Source organism: Ursus arctos, unplaced genomic scaffold (genome assembly GCF_023065955.2).
Source record: "Ursus arctos isolate Adak ecotype North America unplaced genomic scaffold, UrsArc2.0 scaffold_2, whole genome shotgun sequence".
Lineage (NCBI taxonomy): Eukaryota > Metazoa > Chordata > Mammalia > Carnivora > Ursidae > Ursus > Ursus arctos.
In genome coordinates, this window is record NW_026622874.1 from 15,006,687 (window position 1) to 15,030,332 (window position 23,646).

At 37.5% G+C, this 23,646-nt stretch overlaps 1 protein-coding gene across 9 annotated transcripts in view; it reads left to right on the plus strand.

The window, feature by feature from the left end:
- Nucleotides 1-23,646, plus strand: part of RABGAP1L (RAB GTPase activating protein 1 like) — a 722,910-nt gene that overhangs the window by 49,153 nt on the left and 650,111 nt on the right. For 7 of the 9 annotated variants that reach the window (XR_007191366.2, XM_057315476.1, XM_044387902.3 and 4 more), the window contains 2 exons: nucleotides 20,119-20,299; nucleotides 22,126-22,318. Coding sequence is in view for 8 of the 9 variants with exons in the window: in XM_057315476.1 (XP_057171459.1) it covers nucleotides 20,162-20,299; nucleotides 22,126-22,318 (331 nt within the window). In the remaining variant the exon portion in view is untranslated. Of the gene's footprint in view, nucleotides 1-14,380; nucleotides 14,559-14,739; nucleotides 14,769-20,118; nucleotides 20,300-22,125; nucleotides 22,319-23,646 lie in introns of all 9 variants that reach the window. The other 2 variants (XM_057315474.1, XM_057315475.1) reach the window with 2 other exon arrangements.

The window sequence follows — 23,646 nt, forward strand, 5'->3', positions numbered from 1 at the left end:
TTTTTTACCAGCTTCAGCAGTTACCAGTGATGACCAGTCTAATTTCCTCTGTGCCCACCCAGATTTTATGAATCAAATCTCAGACATCATATTATTTAATTTGTAAATATTTCACTATGTATTGCCAAAAGACAAGCACTCTCTCATAACAATACCACCATTTCATGCTCTCAAAAATATCAACATGATTTCTTAATATGATTGACTTGTCATTGTTTTTGTTTTCCTTGCATAAATGGAGAATTTGGTGAGGAGGTCTCTAACATTTTAGTTTACTATCTTCTTTTTAAAGTTACCTCAGTATATCATAAACCTGTGGAAGTTCTATGTAATGTCAAGTGTATGCTGGTTATTTACCTAGTGAAAGACACTGTTACTGCTGTTATGATCCTTTAGAGTCAAAGTTCTGATCAGGCTGTGGGGTACTAGATGGCTCCTTGAGTTTTAGTAACTTTGAATTTATTCAGTCTTGGATAGTCACTCGTTCATTTATTCAGCAAATATTTATCTGTCTGCCATATGCCAGGCATTCTTCTAGGTGCTTGGGTTATATCAGTGCATAAAGCAATTATCCTTACTTTTGAAGAAGTTACACTCTACTGGGAGAAACAGACAAACAGTAAATATGACACAAAAGTAAATTAGATTGTATGTTAGAAAATAAGTTTTCTGGGAAAGAAAGTAAGTAGATCAGGATAAATGGGGATTGGAAATTGGTGGTGGGGAAGTTGTATTAGATAAGGCAATCAGGAGTAGCTTTCTGAGGAGGACGAGATTTGAACGAAGATATGAACAGGGAAGTAAACATGTTAGCAGACATCTGGGAGAAGAGTGTTCTGTTTTGCAATAGCCAGAGCACATGTGCCAGGGTTGTTTGAGAGAAAGCAGATAGCAAGGAAATTGTTTTAGATGGAATTGAGTCTACAAGGGGGAGAATTATAGGAGATAAGTCACAAAGGTAAGGTAAGATGGGGTGGGGGAAGTAGTGAGGCGGGGCGTTTGTAGTACAAGCATATAATGGCTTTGAAGGTCACTTGGCTTTTTTTTTTTTTAATGATTTTTTATTATATTATGTTAGTCACCATACAGTACATCCCTGGTTTCTGATGTAAAGCTCGATGATTCATTTGTTGCGTATAACACCCAGTGCACCATGAAATACGTGCCCTCCTTACTACCCATCACCAGTCTATCCCATTCCCCCACCCCCCTCCCCTCTGAGGCCCTCAGTTTGTTTCTCATAGTCCATAGTCTCTCATGTTTCATTCCCCCTTCTGATTACCCCCCCTTTCTTTATCCCTTTCTTCCCCTACCGATCATCCTAGTTCTTATGTTCCATAGATGAGAGAAATCACATGATAGTTGTCTTTCTCTGCTTGACTTACTTCACTTAGCATTATCTCCTCCAGTGCAGTCCATGTTGCAGCAAATGTTGAGAATTCGTTCTTTCTGATAGTTGAGTAATATTCCATTGTATATATGGACCACAACTTCTTCTTCTTTTTTTTTTTTTTAAGATTTTATTTATTTATTCGACAGATAGAGACAGCCAGCGAGAGAGGGAACACAAGCAGGGGGAGTGGGAGAGGAAGAAGCAGGCTCATAGCGGAGGAGCCTGATGTGGGACTCGATCCCATAACGCCGGGATCACGCCCTGAGCCGAAGACCGACGCTTAACCGCTGTGCCACCCAGGCACCCCTGGACCACAACTTCTTAATCCAGTCATCTGTTGAAGGGCATCTCGGCTCCTTCCACAATTTAGCTATTGTGGACATTGCTGCTGTGAACATTGGGGTGCATATGGCCCTTCTCTTCACTACGTCTGTATCTTTGGGGTGAACACCCAGTAGTGAAATGGCTGGATCATAGGGTAGCTCAATTTTTAACTTTTTAAGGGACCTCCACACTGTTTTCCAGAGTGGCTGTACCAACTTGCATTCCCACCAACAATGTAGGAGGGATCCCCTTTCTCCACATCCTCTCCAACAATTGTTGTTTCTTGCCTTGTCTATTTTTGCCATTCTAACTGGCGTAAGGTGGTATCTCAGTGTGGTTTTGATTTGAATTTCCCTGATGGCTAATGGTTTTGAACATTTTTTCATGTGTCTGTTAGCCATTTGTATGTCTTCATTGGAAAAGTGTCTGTTCATATCTTCTGCCCATTTTTTGATTTGTTTATTTGTTTCTCGTGTATTGAGTTTGAGAAGTTCTTTGTACATCTTGGATACCAGTCCTTTATCTGTAGTGTCATTTGCAAATATATTCTTCCATTCTGTGGGCTGCCTCTTAGTTTTTTTGACTGTTTCCTTGGCTGTGCAGAAGCTTTTTATCTTGATGAAGTCCCATAAGTTCATTTTATCTTTTGTTTCTCTTGCCCTTGGGGATGTGTCATGAAAAAGGTTGCTTTGGCCGATGTCGTAGAGGTTTTTGCCTATGTTCTCCTCTAGAATTTTGATGGATTCCTGTCTCACATCGAGGTCTTTCATCCATTTGGAGTTTATCTTTGTGTATGGTGTGAGATAGTGATCAAGTTTCATTCTTTTGCATGTAGCTGTCCAGTTTTCCCAGTACCGTTTATTGAAGAGACTGTCTTTTTCCCCACTGGATGTTTTTTCCTGCTTTATCAAATATTAGTTGCCCAAAGAGCCGAGGGTCCATTTCTGGGCTCTCTATTCTGTTCCATTGGTCTATGTGTCTGTTTTTGTGCCAGTACCATGCTGTCTTTGTGATCACAGCTTTGTAGTACAGCTCAAAATCCGGCATTGTGATGCCCCCAGCTCTGTTTTTCCTTTTCAACAGTTCCTTGGAGATTCGGGGCCTTTTCTGGTTCCATACAAATTTAAGGACTATTTGTTCCAGTTCTTTGAAAAATGTCCTCGGTATTTTGATCGGGATAGCATTTAAAGTGTAGATTGCTCTGGGTAGCATGGACATTTTAACTATGTTCTTCCAATCCATGAGCATGGAATATTTTTCCATCTTTTTATGTCTTCCTCAATGTCTTTCAAGAGTGATTTATAGTTTCTAGAATATAGGTCCTTTACGTCTCTGGTTAAGTTAATTCCAAGGTAATGTATGGTTTTTGGTGCTATTGTTAATGGGATGGATTCCCTAATTTCTCTTTCTTTGGTCTCGTTATTCGTGTATAGAAATGCAACTGATTTCTGAGCATTGATTTTGTATCCCGCCAAATTACTGAATTGCTCTATAACTTCTAATAGTTTGGGAGTGGATTCTTTTGGGTTTTCCATATAGAGTATCATGTCATCTGCGAAGAGAGACATTTTGACTTCTCTGCCGATTTGGATACCTTTGATCCCTTTTTGTTGTCTGATTGCTGTTGCAAGGACTTCTAGTACTATGTTGAATGATAGTGGCGAGAGTGGGCATCCTTGTCGTGTTCCTGATCTTAAGGGAAAGGCTTCCAGCTTTTCCCCATTGAGAATAATATTTGCTGTAGGCTTTTCATAGATGGCTTTTATGAGATTGAGAAATGTACCCTCTATTCCTACACTCTGAAGGGTTTTAATCAGGAAAGGATGCTTTATTTTGTCAAATGCTTTTTCTGCATCAGTTGAGAGGATCATATGGTTCCTGAGTCTTTTCTTGTTGATATGATGTATCACGCTGATCGATTTGCGAATGTTGAACCACGCTTGCATCCCAGGTATGAATCCCACTTGGTCATGATGGATAATCCTTTTAATGTACTGTTGGATTCTATTAGCAAGGATCTTGTTGAGGATTTTGGCGTCCATATTCATTAGGGAAATCGGTCTGTAATTCTCCTTTTTGATGGAGTCTTTGCCTGGTTTGGGGATCAAGGTAATATTAGCCTCATAGAATGAGTTTGGTAGCTTTCCTTCTGTTTCTATTTTTTGAAATAGCTTTAGGAGAATAGGTATTATTTCTTCTTTGAATGTTTGGTAGAATTCCCCAGGAAAACCGTCTGGGCCTGGAGTTTTGTTATTTGGAAGGTTTATCACTGACTCAATCTCTTCATAATTAATTGGCCTGTTTAAGAAATCAATTTCTTCCTTTTTCAGTCTTGGTAGTTTATAGGTTTCCAGGAAGGCCTCCATCTCTCCAGATTGCTTAGTTTTTTGGCATATAGCTGTTGATAATAGTTTCTAATAATCCTTCCAATTTCATTGGTGTTGGTCGGAAGGTCACTTGGCTTTTATTATGAGTAAGGTGGGAGAGCCGTTGGAGAGTTTTGATCAGAGGACTGGCAAGAGCTAAATTAAAAGGATCATTCTGGCCGCTTTTGAAAATCAACCATAGGGGAGCAAGTACAGAAGTGGAGAGTAGTTTCAGACGTTTTTAGAATAATCTAGGTAAGGGATGATGATGGGTAGGATTGGGACTTGGTAGTGGCAGTGGAGGTGGTCAGAAATGGATGATTTCTGAATGTTATTTGAAGGTAGAGCCAAAGTAATTTACTGACAGTGTAGGTGTAAGGTGAGAGAGTGGAGAGAGTTAGTTTGAGGAAGGAGAAAAAGAGAACAAGAGGAGTAGGATGACTGATATATTTGGTCAGAGTTAGAAGGATTGAGTTGTCAACTGAGATGAGAAAACCTACAGGAAGGTAGTGTGGAGTGAGGGATAGTTTGGTAGGGGAAAGGTTGGAAGTATGATTTTTGAATATGTTGAGTTTGAAATGTCTCTTAGACATCCAGTTGGAGAAGACTATAACTATGCTTGTCAAATAATAAGTGTTCAGCATCAGCAACAACAGTGAATGCTTGTTAAAAAATTAACTGGATTCTGTATGAGTGGTATTAGAGCATGGGCTCTAATATTCCTCTCTCTGCCTTCAGTATGCAGCAAGTCTGTTGTGGCTTATGACCCAGGATTCAAAGGCATGACAAATATCAAGACATGCAAATTCAGCAACACAAGAAACTGTCAAATATTGGATTTCTGATGGCTTGATTTTATCACACTTTCCCCATTTGAAACATCAGAAAGCATTTAAAAACATCGCTCAGTAGGTGGGATATTCAGTAGAAATGGTTATGGGGTCATTGAATAATTTGTTCTTCTGATTATATAAAGTACCTTTGGGTTTTGCTGCCTTGTTAGAGTAAAGTAGAAAAATCTAGTACTAGAACAGTTTTTTACTTCAGATTGTTTTCCCAATTAACAGTGACTCAGTTTATAGTTTCAGCTTAGCAAGACCCTCTTTCCCTTTGCTTTTTGTGGATACATAGCATATAATTTCATAGAAACTACCTATGAAATTTTAGGTACATTATAATATTTCCTAAATATTAACTTCTTCAGATTATTCTGTGCCTTTGTGTTTGTTTTTGTTTAATTTGTGCAACACAATTTGGAAGTACCGGTTTTAGTATTTCAAAACTTTTTTCATATTGCTTAACTTTTCTCATAAGCATCCTGCTGAATCATTTTACTGAAAAGATTAGAGAGTAGTCTGAAGTATAGTATCTCTTCTTTGTTACAAATTCTACCAAATCAGGGGTACCTGGGTGGCTCAGTCAGTTAAGTGTTTGACTTCGGCTCAGGTCATGATCTCAGGGTCCTGGGATAGAGCCCCCTACCCTGCATAAGGCTTCCCTCAGCAGGGAGTCTGCTTGTCCCTTTCCCTCTGCCCCTCCCCTGGCTCGTGCATTCTCTCTCTCTCTCTCAAACAAATTTTAAAAAATTCTACCAAATCAAGGAAAAATGCCTTTTCTGAAACCTACTTAATTTGAGGGATTTTCAAGAACTCTGATTCTTTTATGTGGCTCACTAATTCTGCAGAACTAGGCAGAGATAAAGCATAACACATACAAACATGTACACTATATGCCAAGAAGCTTTTGGGGTTTATGTATTTAAATTTCTTCTGATGGGTTAAATGGTGTTAAGTCAGGCATATCTCACAAACATTCAGTATTATACTAAACACAGAGAGCTCTGTGCTTCAAAGACAGAAGTCAGATCTTTGCCTGTAGACTTAATAGGAAAAGAAAAACAATTAAAAAAATCATTTGACTTCTTTTCTTTAGCTGTGTTGGTGCAGTGACTGGGGTGCCCCTCACTGCTGATCTTGTGCAGATTGAATAGTTGCAGAAGGTAATTATGAAATCTTAGTCTTTTTAGGAACCTTGTCTGGTTGCCAAGTTTATGAAGTTTTGGATGCCACCTTGAGTCTTTATGCTAGACCCAGCAAATTGGTAATTCATTTCCTCTGGTAACTAAGTGCCAGTTATGTGAAGATACATAGTAAACGTGAATTCACTACTCTCCCCTCTTAATTCCGCTTGGTGTTGTATTTTGGTATACTTTCATAGAGAGTATTATGTGAGAGCAGAAGAGAAATTGATTGGAATCAAAATGTTTATAATAGTGTAATAATTACCAGTCCTTGGAAAGGTAATATGCTAGTAAACAGATTTCTCAACTGAGGATTTCTAGATTCTCCCTCTGGCTCTGTAACTTGTTAGAGAAATTGTTTAATTTCTCTGTGCCATAGCTTTGGTGATAAATGATATGTAGAAGCGATTAGAGATCTTGGAGATAACTAGTCCAACCCCTTATTTTTCAGATAAAGAAACCTGTGTGTTCATAGAACTGAGACACCTTTCTCATGGACACACTGGCCAGAAAGAAATGTGGTATGTGCTTTATGCAACATCGTGCAACATACCAACTGTTAGATGGTGACCCAGAGATCACAAAACTTCGGTTTTATTATACCATGGGGAGCTAGAACTATAAAGTGGACACTTTAGTGATGATCTCTTCTGTCATGTGATGGATTTTTTTTCCCCCTTGAACATATGCCTGTACCTGCTGGGCACAAAGCCTATTTTTATTCTTAAGCCAAGTTTATGGAACTCTGAATTGTATAGCTGTCAGAACTTAGTTTTCCAGGCAGTAAGTGACTATGATAAAATGTGTATAATTTTATCAACCTTACTCTTGAATAGATTGCATATATAATTATGACAGAAAAACCAAGAGAAAAATCTCGAGTTAATGAATCCTCATTAAAAAAATTGAGAATATTTTCAAAGTATTTTTCATTTATATTATTGCCTAGGAGATATTGCTGAGTAGGGTTTTCTAAACTACAATATAATGCGTGGGTCAAGGTTTTATAAATTGAGTATATCTAGAATTGAGTATTAGCATTAGAAGGTTAGCCTATTGAAGTACATTTTAATTCAGTAGAATATAAAAATTGTAGAAATCAGTAGACTTTTTAGGTAATAGTTGAAGAACCATATCAATATCTCCTTGAGAGATAGATTTGTTAGTTGCAGTGTTAGCTATTTCTGATTTTTATTTAGTCTAAAGATAGCATAATAATACTGAAGACATTTAAAGTTTGTTTATTTATTAAGTAATCTCTACACCCAGTGTGGGCTTGAACTCACAACCCCGAGATTGAGTCCTGTGCTCTTCTGACTAAGCCAGCCAGGTGACCCTGCTGAAGACATTTAAAAATAGGCAATGAGGGGCGCCTGGGTGGCACAGCGGTTAAGCGCCTGCCTTCGGCTCAGGGCGTGATCCCGGCCTTACGGGATCGAGCCCCACATCAGGCTCCTCCGCTATGAGCCTGCTTCTTCCTCTCCCACTCCCCCTGCTTGTGTTCCCTCTCTCGCTGGCTGTCTCTATCTCTTCAAATAAATAAAATCTTAAAAAAAAAAAAAGGCAGTGAAATAGTCAGCCATCGCTGTGGTAATGCTATCTAACAATGCCGAAATGTTTGATGGCTTACAACAACAAACTTTTAGTTTTTTAACTCATGGTTCTGTCGGTCTGTGAGGGAGACTCCTTTCTGTGGATTGGTTTCAGGTCTTTGTCATGAGTTGCATTTTGGGTCTTGGCTTCCTGGACCCTCATCTTATGACAGATGGCAGAAGCTCAAGAGACCAAGCCAAAAAACTCAAGACATTTAAAAGTCTTTGCCCAAGTTTTGTTTATTATTATTTCATTGACCAAAGCAAATTACATGGCTAAGCCCCAGATTATTTGGACAGGGGGGTATTTTGCTCCACTTACTCTAGTGAGAGGTAGAACAATAATCACATGATAAGGGGCCTAAATGTACAATTCTGTAATAGGGAGGGAGTAGAAAATTGGTAACAAGAATCTGATCTACAGCAGTCAGCTACAAATCTTACCATCCTAATACAGTTTTTTGTTTGTTTATTTATAGCAAGTGTTATTCAACATAAAAGTATTCAGCAATTGTGAGGCAAGCAATATTTGCATATTTGTTCCTTTTCTACTCTGTCATTACAGCTTATGAGTTTTTTATTTTTATTTTTAATTGAGGTATAGTTGACATGTAATAGTTATAGGTGTACAACATAGTGATTCAGTAATTATATACATTATGAAATGCTCACCACAGAAGTGTAGTTACCATGTGTCACTGTATAGACTTATTTTGGTATTATTGATCATATTCCCTATGCTGTACTTTTCATCCCCATGACTTTTTAATTTTATTTAATTTTGTTTTATTTTTTATTTATTTTTTAAGATTTATTTATTAGAGAGACAGTGCCTGCACATGCAGGGGAGAGAGGCAGAGAGGGAGGGTGTGGGACAGGGAGAGAGAATCTTGAGCCGACTCCATATTGAGCACAGAGCCTTTCGTAGGGCTCGATCCCAAGACCTTGAGGTCATGACCTGAGCTGAAACCAAGGGTCAGATGCTTAACTGACTGAGCCACCCAGGTGCCCCATGACTTATTTGTAACTGGAAATTTGTACCTCATAAGCTCCCTCTATCTTCTCTACCTGCCTCTCATCTGGCAAACACTAGTTCTCTATGAGTCTCTTTCTCTTTTCTTGTTGTTTGTTCGTTCATTGGCTTTTAGATTCCATATGTAAGTGAAATCACATGGTATTTGACTGACTTCATTTAGCATAATATCCTCTGAATCCACCCATGGTGTCTCAAATGGCAAGGTCTCATTCTTTTTTTCTGGCTGAATAATATTCCATTGTGTATATAACTACATCTTCTTTATCCATTCGTCTACTGATGGACACTTAGGTTGCTTCCATATCTTGGCTATTGTAAATAATGCTGCAGTAAATATAGGGGTACATATACCTTTTTGAATTAGTATTTTCATTTCCAATGGGTAAATACCCAGAAGTGGAATTACTAGACCTTATGGTACTTCTAGTTTTAGTTTTTTGAGGAATCTCCATACTGTTTTCCACAGTGGCTGCACCAACTTCCATTTCCACCAGTAGTGCATCAGAGTTTTCTCTACATCCTTGCTAACACTTACTATTTCTTGTCTTTTTGATACTAGGCCTTCTGACTGGTGTGAGGTGGTATCTCTTTGTAGGTTTTGATTTACATTTCCTTGATGGTCAGTGATGTTGATCATCTTTTCATGTGTCTGTTGGCCATCTGTATGTCTTATTTGGAAAAATGTGCTTTCAGGTACTTGCCTATATTTTACTGGATTTGTTTTTGTTTGTTTGTTTTAGTTTGTTTGAATTATATGAGTTCTTTTATATTTTGCTTATTAACCCCATATCAGATACATCACTTGCAAATATCCTCTTTCATCCAGTAGTTGCCTTTTCTTTTTCTATCTTTCTCCTCCTCCTCCTCCTTTTTTGCCTTTTCATTTTGTTGATGGTTTCCTTTGCTGTGTAAAAGCTTTTTAGTTTGATTTAATCCCAATTATTTATTTTTGTACTTGTTCCCCTTGAGGAGACATATCCAGAAAAATATTGCTAAGGTTGATGTACAAGAAACTACTGCGTATGTTTTCTTTTAGGAGTTTTATGGTTTCAGGTCTCACATTTAGGTCTTTAATCCATTTTGAGTTACTTTTCTCTTTCACTGCATATTGGCCTTCTTCATATGGGGAAAAACATGGCCACCAACAATTCCTAGTTTAATTCTTGAAAGTTTCTGCTGTAGGAGACAGCTGTCATGATGAAGTCTCTGGTCATCAGTCAAAAATCTTAGGAATTGGGTTAATTGGTCTAATTAGTTTGTATTAGGGTCCGTTTGGCCATGGTGTTGAGGTTTCTAAAAGCCATGAGTTTTGAACAGGGGGAAGGCATTCTCAGAAAAAAAAGTTTCGAGATTATTGTTAGACAAATAAAAATAGATACTCCTTAAAGTACTGTGCATTACTAAGGCCCTTTTGTGCCCTTTTCAGGGGCAGGGACATACTTGCATACATCTATTCATGTTGGTGTGGCTCTTGCCTGAGAACTGGATTGTGGATGGACTGTTTAGTAAATAGAGGCTCTGGTGATTTCTTTTTTTTTTCCCCCAAGACTGTCTTGTTTTCTCAAGGCACAGAAGAATTGTAGTTGGTAAATGTTCCAAATTATTCACGTCCATTTTCTTCTTGTAAATTAAGAATATTTCCTGTTTCCACTGTTGTAATGGTCTACTATAGTCATCTGAATTCTCATGCCTTGCAGCCTGTCTTGTCCAATTTTGAGTCACACTCATATTTTCAGTGTTCTATTTTAGTTCAAGAGCCACTTGAAAATGAATAGGTGCAAACACATAATCTAAAAGCAAGAAGCTGGCTAACCACATTTGGCACAAAAAGAAATTGGACCATGTGCAACCATGATTTTATACTTTTGAATGTGTTCAGTTATTTTGGGAAGAAGATAGCTTCCAGTTAGACTTTGCTCAATGTTGTTATACTGTTTCTAGTATATGTGAAAATTGTAGTTTTAGGCATCCAAGTGAGGTGTTAATTTAAGATATATTGCTCATTTGACAAAAATGATGTGGCATTAAAGAATTAAAAGCCATTTCACTTGGTAGAATTGGCAGAATTGCTATAGGTGTGGGGGATATGTGTGTTTAAGTGGTTCAATTTAATAAAAAATACAGAGCTCCTTTGGGCTCAGAGAAGGGGAAAAGGGGATGAATAGAAAAAATATACATCACATTTTCTGTAGGACCAGTAAGTTTCCTGCCCCTTATTCTCTATACCTTTAAAATGCCTAATGAATGAAAATGTGTATGCCTACACTATAGTTCCCAGTGTTTTTTTTTTTTCTTTTTTTGTGCCTGAGGAGACATAAAAATTTTTTGTCAGACTTTATATTCTTACTTTTGGATTATAATAAGGATAGCCTTTTAACTAAATGCTTTTTTAAAAAAGATTTTATTTATTTATTTGAGAGAGAGAGTATGAGAGAGAAGAGATAACGAGCAGTGGGGAGAGGTAGAGGGAGAAGCAGACTCCTCGCTGAGCAGGAAGCCCGATGAGAGACTTGATCCCAGGACTCTGGGATGACCTGAACCAAAGATAGATGCTTAACCGACTGAGCCACCCAGGCACCCTAACTAAATGCTTTTAAAAGTTGTTTTGTTTTGTTCATTTCTCTTCACATGCTGAGTTGAAATGGATGTTGTTAGTCTTGAAGACACAGAACAGTGAGCTCCGTATTATTTAAAAGACCCCTGCAGGGCTGCCTGGGTGGCTTAGCTGATCAATTAAGCATCTGCCTTTGGCTCAGGTCACGAGCCCAGGATTTTAGGATGGAGCCTGAGTCTGCCTCCCTGCTCAGTGGGGAGTCTTCTTCCTCTCCCTCACCCCTCCTCCTGCTCACGTGCTCTCTCTGCCCTCCAGTTCCATTCCCGTTGATGTAAATGGTAAGCATTCATTCTTTCTGATGGCTGAGTAATATTCCATTGTGTGTGTGTGTGTATATATGTATACATGCCACGTCTTCTTTATCCATTCATCTATTGATGGACATCTAGGCTCTTTCTGCAGTTTGGCTGTTGTGGACATTGCTGCTATAAACACTGGGGCGCAGGTGGCCCTTTGGATCAATACATTTATATCTTTGGGGGCGCCTGGGTGGCACAGCGGTTAAGCGTCTGCCTTCGGCTCAGGGCGTGATCCCGGCGTTACGGGTTGTAAGGTAGCTCTATTTTTAACTTTTTGAGGAATCTCCATACTGTTTTCCAGAGCGGCTGTACCAGCTTGCATTCCCACCAACGGTGTAAGAGGGTTCCCCTTTCTCTGCATCCTTGTTAACATTTGTTGTTTCCTGTCTTATTAATTTTAGTCCTTCTGACTGATATGAGGTGGTATCTCATTGTGGTTTTGATCTGTATTTCCCTCATGGCGAGTGATGTTGACCATTTTTCATGTGTCTGTTGGCCATTTGTATGTCTTCTTTGGAGAAATGTCTGTTAATGTTTTTTGCTCATTTCTTGACTGGATTATTTGTTTTTTGGGTGTTGAGTTTGGTGAGTTCTTTATAGATCTTGGACACTAGCCCTTTATCTGATGTCATTTGCAAATATCTTCTCCCATTCTGTAGGTTGCCTTTTAGTTTTCTTGACTGTTTCCTTTTCTGTGCAGAAGCTTTTTATCTTGATGAAGTCCCAGTGGTTCATTTTTGCTTTTGTTTCCCTTGTCTTTGGAGATGTGTCTAGCAAGAAGTTGCTGTGGCCGAGGTCAGAGAGGTTGCTGCCTGTGTTCTCTAGAATTTTGATGGATTCCTGTCTTACATTTAGATCTTTCATCCATTTTGAGTTTATCTTTGTGTATGGTGTAAGGGAGTGGTACAGTTTCGTTCTTCTGCATGTGGCTGTCCGATTTTCCTGACACCATTTGTTGAAGAGACTGTCCCTTTTCCATTGGATATTTTTTCCTGCTTTGTCAAGGATTAGTTGACCATAGGATTGAGGATCCATGTCTGGGTTCTCGATCCTGTTCCATTGATCTATTTGTCTGTTTTTGTACGAGTACCATACTGTTTTGATGATTACAGCTTTGTAATAGAGCTTGAAATCCGACATTGTGATGTCATCAGCTTTGGTTTTCTTTTTCAACATTCTTCTTGCTATTCGGGGCCTTTTCTGGTTCCATACAAATTTTAGGATTGTTTGTTCCCACTCTGTGAAAAATGTTGATATTATTTTGACAGGGATTGCATTGATGTGTACATTGCTCTGGGTAGCATAGACATTTTAACAATACTTATTTTACCAATCCATGAACATGGAATATTTTTCCATTTCTTTGTGTCTTCCTCAATTTCTTTCATAAGTGCTGTGTAGTTTTAGGAGTACAGATCCTTTACATCTTTGGTTAGGTTTATTCCTAGGTATCTTATGGTTTTGGGTGCAATTGTAAATGGGATCAATTCCTTAATTTCTCTTACTTCTTTCTTATTGTTAGTGTATAGAAATGCAACTGATTTCTGTGCATTGATTTTATAGCCTGCAATGTTGCTGAATTCCTGTATGAGTTCTAGCAATTTTGGGGTTTTCACATAAAGTATCATGTCATCTGTGAAGGGTGAGAGTTTGACTTCTTCTTTGCCAATTTGAATGCCTTTTATTTCTTTTTGTTGTCTTGAGTGCTGAGGCTAGGACTTCTAGTACCATGTTGAACAACAGTGGTGAGAGTGGGCATCCCTGCCATGTTCTTGATCTTAGGGGAAATCTCTCAGTTTTTCCCCACTGAGGATGATATTTGCTGTGGGCTTTTCGTAGATGGCTTTTATGATGTTGAGATATGTTCCTTCTATCCCTGCACTGTGGAGAGTTTTTCTCAGGAAAGGATGCCGTATTTTGTCATATGCTTCCTGTTCATCAATTGAGACGATCATATAGTTCTTGTCCTTTTTTTTTTTTTTTTAATGTGATGTATCACATTGATTGATTTGTGAATGTTGCAGCCCAGGAATAAATACCACTTGGTTGTGGTGAATAATGTACTATTGAATCCTATTGGCTAGTATTTTGGTGAGACTTCTTTCATCCATGTTCATCAGGAATATTGGTCTGTAATTTTCCTTTTTGGTGGGGTCTTTGGTTTTGGGATTAAGGTAATGCTGGCCTCATAGAATGAGTTTGGAAGTTTTCCTTCCATTTCATTTTTTTATTTTTATTTTAAGATTTTATTTATTTGAGAAAGAGAACGAGAGAGCATGAGTGGGGTGATGGGCAGAGGGAGAAGTAGACTCTCTGTTGAGCAGGGAGCCTGATGCAGGGCTCGATCCAGGAACTCCAGGATCATGGCCTGAGCCAAAGGCAGACACCTAACTGACTGAGCCACCCAGGCACCCCCATTTCAATTTTTTGAAACAGTTTCAGAAGAGTAGGTATTAGTTCTTCTTTAAATGTTTGGTAGAATTCCCTTGGAAAGCCATCTGGACCTGTACTCTTGTTTGTTGGGAGATTTTTGATTATTGCTTCAATTTTCTTGCTGGTTATGGGTCTGTTTAGGTTTTCTGTTTCTTCCTGTTTCAGTTTTGGTAGTTTATACATTTCTAGGAGTGCATCCATTTCTTCCAGATTGCCTAATTTGTTGGCTGTGTCCACAGGATTGGTAGTGTTGACCCATCTTTCATTTTTTTATTTTTAAGATTTTATTTATTTATTTGACAGAGAGACAGCCAGCAAGAGAGGGAACACAGCAGGGGAGTGGGAGAGGAAGAGGCCGGCTCCCAGCGGAGGAGCCCGATGTGGGACTCGATCTCGGAACGCCGGGATCACGCCCTGAGCCGAAGGCAGACGCTTAACGACTGCACTACCCAGGCGCCCCCATCTTTCATTTTTTATATTGGTACTTTGTTTCTTCTCTTTTTCTTGGTTTGCCTGGCTGGCAGTTTATCAGTTTTGTTGATCTTTCCTATGAACCATCTTTTGGTTTTGATTTTTTGATTTTTCTGTATTTTCCTGGTTCAATTTCATTGATTTCTGTTATATTTTTTAATATGTCTTATCATTTGCTCTTCTTTTTCCAGTTTCCCAAGGTTCCTAAAGAAGCTTACAGGTATTTTAGATATTTTTTTCTTTTCTAGTATATGCATTCAGTGCAACAAGTTTTTCTCTAAGTACTGCTTTCACTGCATCCCGCAATTTTTAACAAGTTGTATTTTCATTTTTATTTAGTGTAAATATTTTAAAATTTCTCTTGAGTCATCTTCTTTGATTAGTGGTTACTTAGAAGTGCATTGTTTAATTTCCAAAACTTGGAAATTCTCCAGCTCTCTTTGTTACTGATTTTTAGTTTAATTCCATTATGGTTGAGAACATATTTACATGATTTTTATTTTTTCACACTTGTCACGGTGTGTTTTATGGCCCAGAATGTGGTCTTCCTTGGTAAATGTTCCCTGTGAGCTTGAGAAGAATACATTTCTTCTCAAGAATACAATGTATTCTTTTGTTGTTAGGTGGAATGTTTTATAAATGTCAGTTAGATCAAGTTGACTGCTGGTGCTATGCAGATCATTTATATCCTTACTAATATTCTGCCTGCTTGATCTGTCAGTCTCACAGAGGAGTGTTGGAATCTCCAACCATAATATGGCATTGTCTATTTCTCCTTTTAGTTTTTTTTAAATTTAATTTAATTTAATTTTAAGTAATCTCTACGGCCAACATGGGGCTCAAACTCAAAACCCCAAGATCAGGAGTAACATGCTCTACCAACTGAGCCAACCAGGCACCCCTCTCTTGTTAGTTTTATCAGTTTTTGCCTTATGTATATTGACTCTGTTAGGTGCTTGCTTGTTTGGGAATTGACCCCTTTATCATTATATAATACTCCTCTTTATCTCCGATCATCTTCCTAGTTCTGAAGTCTGCTTTTTCTTTAAAGTCAGTATAGCTATTTCAACTTTCTTTTTTTTTTGAATGTTAGAAATTTATCATTATTATTAAGTCAATTTAATATATACAACATTTCAAGTTACCCTTCTTTAACCCACTCTCCCATCCCACACCCAAATTCCACACTTAGCATCCAGCAGTTTGTCAAAATTACCATTTAAATGTTCCTACCAGTTTATGGCTCCAGAAGCTTCTGCTTCAGGTAAAGAGATATGACTTGCTCTCTCTCTCTCTCCGGATTACCTGTCTCTCCGGATTTTGGGATCGCAGTTTGTTATATGAACTCAGTTCTCTGATGGATCCAAGAAAAGCTGCTGATACTTAGTTTGTCCAGGCTTTTCTTGTTGTAAGGAAGAGAGTGATGACTTGCAAGCTTTTTAGCTGAAACCAGAAGTTGGGATTATTTGTCTTTTTATTACTGAGTTGTAAGAGTTCCTCATACAATCTGGATACAAGATCTTTTCAGATATATGATTTGTAAGTATTTTCTCATCCTGTGGTTATATTTTTACTTTCTTCATGGTATCATTTTTAGCATAAACACTTTCAATTTCAGTGTAGTCCAGTTTACCTATTTTTTTCTTTTGCCACTGATTTTGGTGTCATTTCAGGAATCATTACTTAACCCAAGGACATGAAAATTTAATCCTGTTTTCTTCTAAGAGTTTTATAGTTTCAGCTCTTATGTTTAGGTCTGTGGTCCATTTTGAATTAAGTTCTGTGTATGATGTGAGGTAAGGATTCAACTCCATTCTGTTGCATGTAAATATCTAATTGTCCTATCACCATTTGTTGCTTTCTCCATTTAAATACTACCTGGGGATGCCTGGTTGGCTCAGTAGATTAAGTGTCTCCCGCAGGCTCAGGTCATGATCCCAGCATCCTGGGATCGAGTCCTGCATCAGGCTCCTTGCTCAGTGGGGAACCTGCTTCTCCCACTGCCTGCTGCTTCTCCTGCTTGTGCGTGTGCTCGCTCTCTGTCTGACAAATAAATAAAAATCTTTAAAAAAAGACATACTATTACCTGCCTGTTGAAATATTTTAAAGTGTTGGCTTTGTATTCCCAGATTTTTGTGTTTGTGTGCAAATTTAATAAGCATTTGCATTGAAGTTCAAAAAAATGTTCAACCCAATAAGATAGCTTTAGGCAAACTTCTAAAAGTATCCGTAAGGCCCTTAGAGGCAGGGTTGGATGCTAGTAATGAGAGCTGTCTTAATTCTGAATAGAATGAGAAATTCTGGGCTGTTTTGAAGAGGTCACAAAATTACATTTGGTAAACTGATAGTTTTTTTTGTTAGCCTGGCGAAATATCTAACATTCTCTTGGGCTAAAGAAAATCTCTTAAAAATGGACATCTTGTTTGAATTGAGCAGATATTAGCATTCATTAACATGCTGATTTAGAGTTAAGGGCCAGGTTAACTGTTTATCACTGATCTAAGAAAAATGTCTTGGGGGAAGACAAACATTTGATGGAGGGAGGAGAGGTGTAGAGAAGGTTTTGTGTGCATAGTAACAGATACCAACCCTTGTTGTCTAGGAATAGGTGAGGAAACTTCAAGAGATGGTATAATATAGTAGCTCAGAGCATGGACTTTGAAGTCAGAATACCTGGTTTGAATCCTGGTTCTACAATTGTTATTTGTGAGAACTTTATTTAGCCTGATTGGTGCTTTTAACAGCAGTTTGTTCAACACATTTATTGAATATCTACTCGGTACTGGGTATACTACATTAGGCACTTGATATACCCAGATAAACAAAAGAGTTGGAATTAGGGTGGGGTTTATTTAGATAGCCTTGAGCATCAGGGGTGGCCTCAGGGAAGCCTGCTGTTCTCACCCATGCTTACTATGACCTAGCTATCAAGGCCTCCTTTCTCATAAGCCTTTTCTAATATCTGGGCTTTTTGTATTTGCTGTTTCTTCTACTTGAAGTTTTTTTTTCTCCCCTAGTTCTTTCTAGGGCTCACTCGTTCTTATTAAGCCCAAATGTCAATGGGGTCCATATTGCCTCTCATCTTCTCATTACGTTTTATAGCATATGTTCCATTATGGGATCCTGATTTTTTTTTTCTTTTCCTTTCTGTTATTTCTCTCTTCCCTAAGAATGTTAGCTCTAGGAAGACTGGGACTGCATTGGTTTCACTTATCATTAGTCTCCAGTTCCCATTGTAGTTTCTAGCACATAGTAGAGACTCATTAAATATTTGTTGGCTGGATGAATGAAAGCTGATACCTGTAGGAGTCAGCTATATGAAGCTATAAGACCCTCAAGTGGGGAAGAACTTTCTGTAGTTACAGAGCTGCAGGGGTAAAGTGACAGAGGCAAAGGTGTGTTGGGCTTTGTAGTTCGGATTTTATTTGAATTTTACTGAAAAGATTTTAGAGTGGAGTTTTAATGTAATATAATTTGTTTCCCAAAAGATTTCTTTGGCAGGTCTGTGAAGAGTAGGTTTAGGGGAGGAGAGGACTGGAGGTAGGAGATGGGTTTGGAGACTCTTTTAGTAGATGGATGAGAACATTGCCTAGATTAGGTTGGCAAAAATGGCCATGAAGAAATGGGATAGATACGGGATTTATTTTGGATGTGGGGCTAACATGACTTTGCTGATGCGAGGAATGAAGTAGAGATGAATTAAGAATGATAAGCAGATTTCTTGTTTGAGCAACTTGGTAGAAAGTGGTGTTATTTACTGAAAAGGCAAATCTGAATGAGGGACATGTTTAGAGGAGGAATTAAGAATTCCATTTGGGTCACATTTAAGATACTGATAAGAATTGAGAGGACATTTGGGTTGGGATAGAAATTTGGGAGATTGCTAGAAAATAGATAGTATTTAAATACATGGCAATGAGAGATATTACTTAGAAAAAGGCTCAGGAGTTGAATTTGGGGAATTTCCAACATTTAGATGTTGAGTCTAGGAGTGTCTGCTTGGGCTTGAAGGATTGGCCACAGAAGGAACACCTGGACTGTGTAGCGTCTTGGTAATCAAGGGTTCATGGGACAGCCTGGAAGGGTAGAGACATGGCCTTTGATACATATTGCATTTTTCAGAAACATTACCTGCAAGATAAAAAACATTTAGAGGACTTGAAGGATTTAAAATTTAAAAGGAAGGATATCACACGTCTAACAGAATTAAATGATGACTAGCTAATTATGCTATCCTAGAACAAATAATTATTCTTTGTTTTGATATTGGAAATTCTGAGTTTTGATAAAGAGGGAAGTAATTAATTTTTAAAAGTGTAATTGAAGCTGAGAGTGAAGCTTTCTTTTGGCGAAGAGTAATGGTGTTAGTGTCACCTAAAGGCAAAATGAGATATTGCAGCCATATTTATATGAGGCAAAGAAGAGTAACCTAATTGGAATGAGAAAAAGAACAATTCTGTGGGTAATTTTAAGGCACAGATCAGCAGACTTAAAGTCCTGTCTTATTTAGCCCCAGTTTACTTGTCTTACCCCTCTATCACGTTACCCTTTTGGTCACTGAGCAGATTGTTCAATATATGGTTCTTTTTGTCTTTTACATTTCAGCTCAAATATTTCCCTGAGTCCTTTCCTACAGCCTTACTAAAAGTTGTCCCTATGGTTTTTATAGCTATTCTTTGTCACAGTAACTTGTCTTATCTTCTTCATAGCCTTTAGAGTGATTTAGAATTGCCTTATTTGCTTACTTGCTTCTTTTCTTACTAGATGTACATTCCAGCAGAGTAGGCACCTTGTCTGCCTTATTTACTCATAGAACCCCAGTCCTGAGTACTGTGTCTGTTATGTTGTACCCAGGTTCAGTTAAAATTAGTTGTGTGAGTATTTGAACTTCTGGAAGTGATATAGACAACGTTGAGTTTCTGTGGTGTACAAATCGATCCAGAAAACAGAATTACACTGTATCTGGTTACTAAAACATTGTTTGCCACATGAATGAGACGTGCAAGTCTTGGCCTTTTCCCCCTCCTTGTGCTGATAAGTGATAATGTGTCTGGAAAAGAAGATACATGGCTCAGGGTGTTGAATTCCTTATTAATCAGTCAACTTCAGTGACACAGATGAGATATTTTAAGGTACAATACTTGGTCTTGAGGAGATAAGTTTTTGGAAACATTTGGATTTAATTATAAAGTAATCTCAGTGAATATTTGTGTGTGTGTGAATTTAGTTTCTATTATCATACTTCTATTTATTAAAAAAGAACAAAAGTAATATTTCTAGGAGGAATACAAAGTCAAACAGTAGTAAATCTACTTAGTTGTGATGTGGGAGGGTTTGTATTGTTTTTCAGGGAACAATATGGTTCTTTTAGTCAGGAAACTCAGGGTGAAGAGAGCACATTTCCATTATGTGGCCCAGTCCAAGAAGGTAGCCTCCCTAGTTCTGAGATAATTCTCTAGCCAGCAGAATTCTTCACATGAACCATTTTTAAAGGCTGAATATTGATCAGGTACTTATTAGTCCATGTTTTTATTCATAGGTTTTTGTTTGTTTGTTTTTAATCCCTGTAGTTTTGACCAGGTGGATGTGAAAAGAGAAGTTTGTAGAATTGAAATGGAGGTCAGAGCTTCATTACAGAAGGTTAGTGGGTCATCGGATTCTGTGGCTACGCTGAACAGTGAAGAATTTGTTTTGGTTCCTCAGCATGCAGATGATACTTCTACAAAAGATGATGAAAAACCTGAACTGAAGGTATTTCTCTTTTCTTTCCTCATTTCTTTCTCTCCAAATGATACTATTTTAAATTACAGTTTTTTTCTTAATGAGGTGAGACTGATCTCAAGAGATGTGTAAAATACAGAGGTTTTTCTTAAATGTTGACCTTGAATAGCATCAGTGTTTGATTTATGCAGAGGCTAATTATTTGGTTTGTGTATTTTTTAAATTTTTTGCTTTTGGTTATTTATCTTTTAATTCAGAATTTTAGAAAGAAGGAATAGAAGGGAAAATAGAAAAGGACAATTGGGGTATTAGACTTAGATTTACATATGATTTAACCATTATCTGGGTAGTTTTGTGTTTCTTATCGCCGAGTTTTTTATTTTATTTTATTTTATTTTATTTTATTTTATTTTATTTTATTTTATTTATTTTAAAGATTTTATTTATTTATTTGACAGAGAGAGAGACAGCCAGCGAGAGAGGGAACACAGGCAGGGGGAGTGGGAGAGGAAGAAGCAGGCTCCCAGCAGAGGAGCCTGGTGTGGGGCTTGATCCCAGGACCCTGGGATCACGCCCTGAGCTGAAGGCAGATGCTTAACGACTGAGCCACCCAGGCACCCCAATCGCTGAGTTTTTAAAGTTAATTATATAAAAGTTATGTTTTATTTTTACTTCAGAAACAACTTTGTGGTTTGTGTTTTAAATCAACTTGTAACATTCTAGTATGTGATTTAACAGTTGGCTTGTCTGAATATTTTTAAAGCATATGTCTTATATTTTTAGTAGTTGAATTTTTATTAAAACAAAAATGATCGTTTTTCATTTTCGTTATCTTTCCTAACTCAAAGAAAAAGAATCAAACCCAGGTATACATGCATGAGAATTGTATAACCCATCTTCTAGAAATAGGAAAAGAGGAACTAGTCGAAAGTGCTACATATTGTTTATGACTTTTATTTAGTATTAACTATGGCATCAAAAGTATGTATTAATCTAATAAAATTTTATGAAAATTATTAAATACCCATTTATACTATGTTGAGGATATATAATTTTATTTAAGTATATTAAAACAATCAGTGGTTTTATTTAAATTTAAGTATATCTGTATTGAAATGGCTATTTTAAATTTTTTCAAATATCTACATTTTATTTATTTATTTATTTATTTAAAAAGATTTTTAAATTTTATTTATTTGACAGAGAGAGAGACAGCCAGAGAGAGAGGGAACACAAGCAGGGGGAGTGGGAGAGGAAGAAGCAGGCTCCCAGCAGAGCAGGGAGCCTGATGCCAGGCTCGATTCCAGGACCCTGGGATCATGCCCTAAGCTGAAGGCAGACACTTAATGACTGAGCCACCCAGGCACCCCTAAATATCTACATTTTAGTATTAATGTGTTTAAGACATTTATTAGGCTTTGTGTCTCACCTGCTTTTAAGAGAAGGATGAGTCAACTTAAATGTGAGGAAATTACCATTATTTCTCTTGGCAGCAAGCAAACTTTGCAAAGCAATCACAGATATGTTTATGCTATGATAACAAGAAATATGACCTTTTAAATAAGAGAGTAGATACTTCATTTAAACTTACCTGTTTTTCCCTTTAAAACACTTAAATTTAATGTTACCTGGTTTCGAGAATGTGTTCCTATGGAAAAAAAGAAAAGAAAAAGAAAGAAAAATCTCTGTAAATTATATCTTAGATATAGTTAGGTGCAACTGTATAAATTCTTGGTATTCACTAACTTACATTTAAATTTAAAATTTAGCTTGTTTTAATTTCTTCTAGAAATAAAATATTTTCATTAAGCCCCAGAAATCATGATTGAAACAGAATTATCTTGCTCTGCCTATAGATAGTTTCTAATGGTGATGAACAATTGGAAAAAGCCATGGAAGAGATCTTGAGAGATTCTGAGAAAGGGCAAAGTAGTCTTCTTGTTGATTGTCAAAGTCCCACTGAGATTTCAGACCATTCATTTGGAGATGTTTCAGCCAGCCAAACAAATAAGCCATCTCTTCAGTTAATTTTGGATCCATCAAATACAGGTACTGTATCGAACTCTTAAATACCATAAGAGAAATAGGATAAAGTGATCATGAAAATTTTAAGACGAAAATTTAAAAATCCTGTTAGCTTTGTTTTCTAAGATCACGGCCACCAGCCACCAGTTTTTGGTTCTGGTCAGGAGTTCCCACTTTGGTTCTTATGTTTTTGTTTGTTTTTCTACATGTAAAGTCAATGTCAGTGTTATTTGAGAACAGGGACTAGTCTGGGTCTTTATTTTACTTCTAGTACTTGGCACATAGTAGGCACTCAGTAAATACTGAACAATCGAATAAATTCTTGGGTATCAGGAAATAGTATAATGGACACTGTTTTTCATATGATGTGCCTTTTTACTCAGTTTGACTGTGGTTATTTCAAATTATCATTTATGAAAATTTGAAGTAAAATAATTCAGTCAGTCTGTTAAATACTAAATACATCCATGATTGAGCAGGATTTATAATAGAAATACCAGCTTATTATGCAAAATGGTTTTTGGTGCAAAAAAAGCCTAACCAAACCAAAGCCAACTCCTACTTCAGCTGGTTTGAACACTAGAGGTGTTGTTTGATCTGGGCTCTGATAGTGTTTTTTTTTGTAAGCTACTCCACTTTGGTCTTCTCCATGTCACCTTTCTCTCTAACTGGCTTCCTTTATGGTCCAAGAGTAGTTAGACCCAGAAACTGGTAAGTAGGGCCAGGTGATTTATTCATGGCTGGTGGCAGAGAGAAAGGCTTTCTTCTTTTACCTACTGAACAAAAGTTGTGAGTTTTACTAGGTGGAACCATTTTCTAGTAATCCGGGGAATCACCAGAACTGATAGTAACTGATGGTTACATTTAAACCCTGAAATAAGTCACAATGACAAACAAGATGAGATTATCCTGATTGACTTAGGGCTAATGATCCATTTCTGAATGTTGCTATAGGGTAAGTATAGATACAGGTCAAAGTGCTACACAATGTGGCTATGATGGCTCTAACACTATACACAAAATGTACTCCTAGTGAATCAAGTTTATATATATAACTCTTTTTTTTTTTTTTTAAAGATTTTATTATTTTAGAGAGAGCATGTGTGTGTGCATGTGGTGGGGGGGGGGGAGAGAGAAGCTCAAGCAGACTCTCTGCTGAGTGCAGACCCTGACATGGGGTTCTGTCCCACAACTCTGAAATCATGACCTGAGTTGAAATCAAGAGTTAGATGCTCACCTGACTGAGCCACCCAGGTGCCCTGAAAGTTATATTTTAATACATAAATACTTAAATCTTCTGAATGAGAATGGTACCATAATAAATGTTTTTTTTTTGCTTTGATCTGCATTTT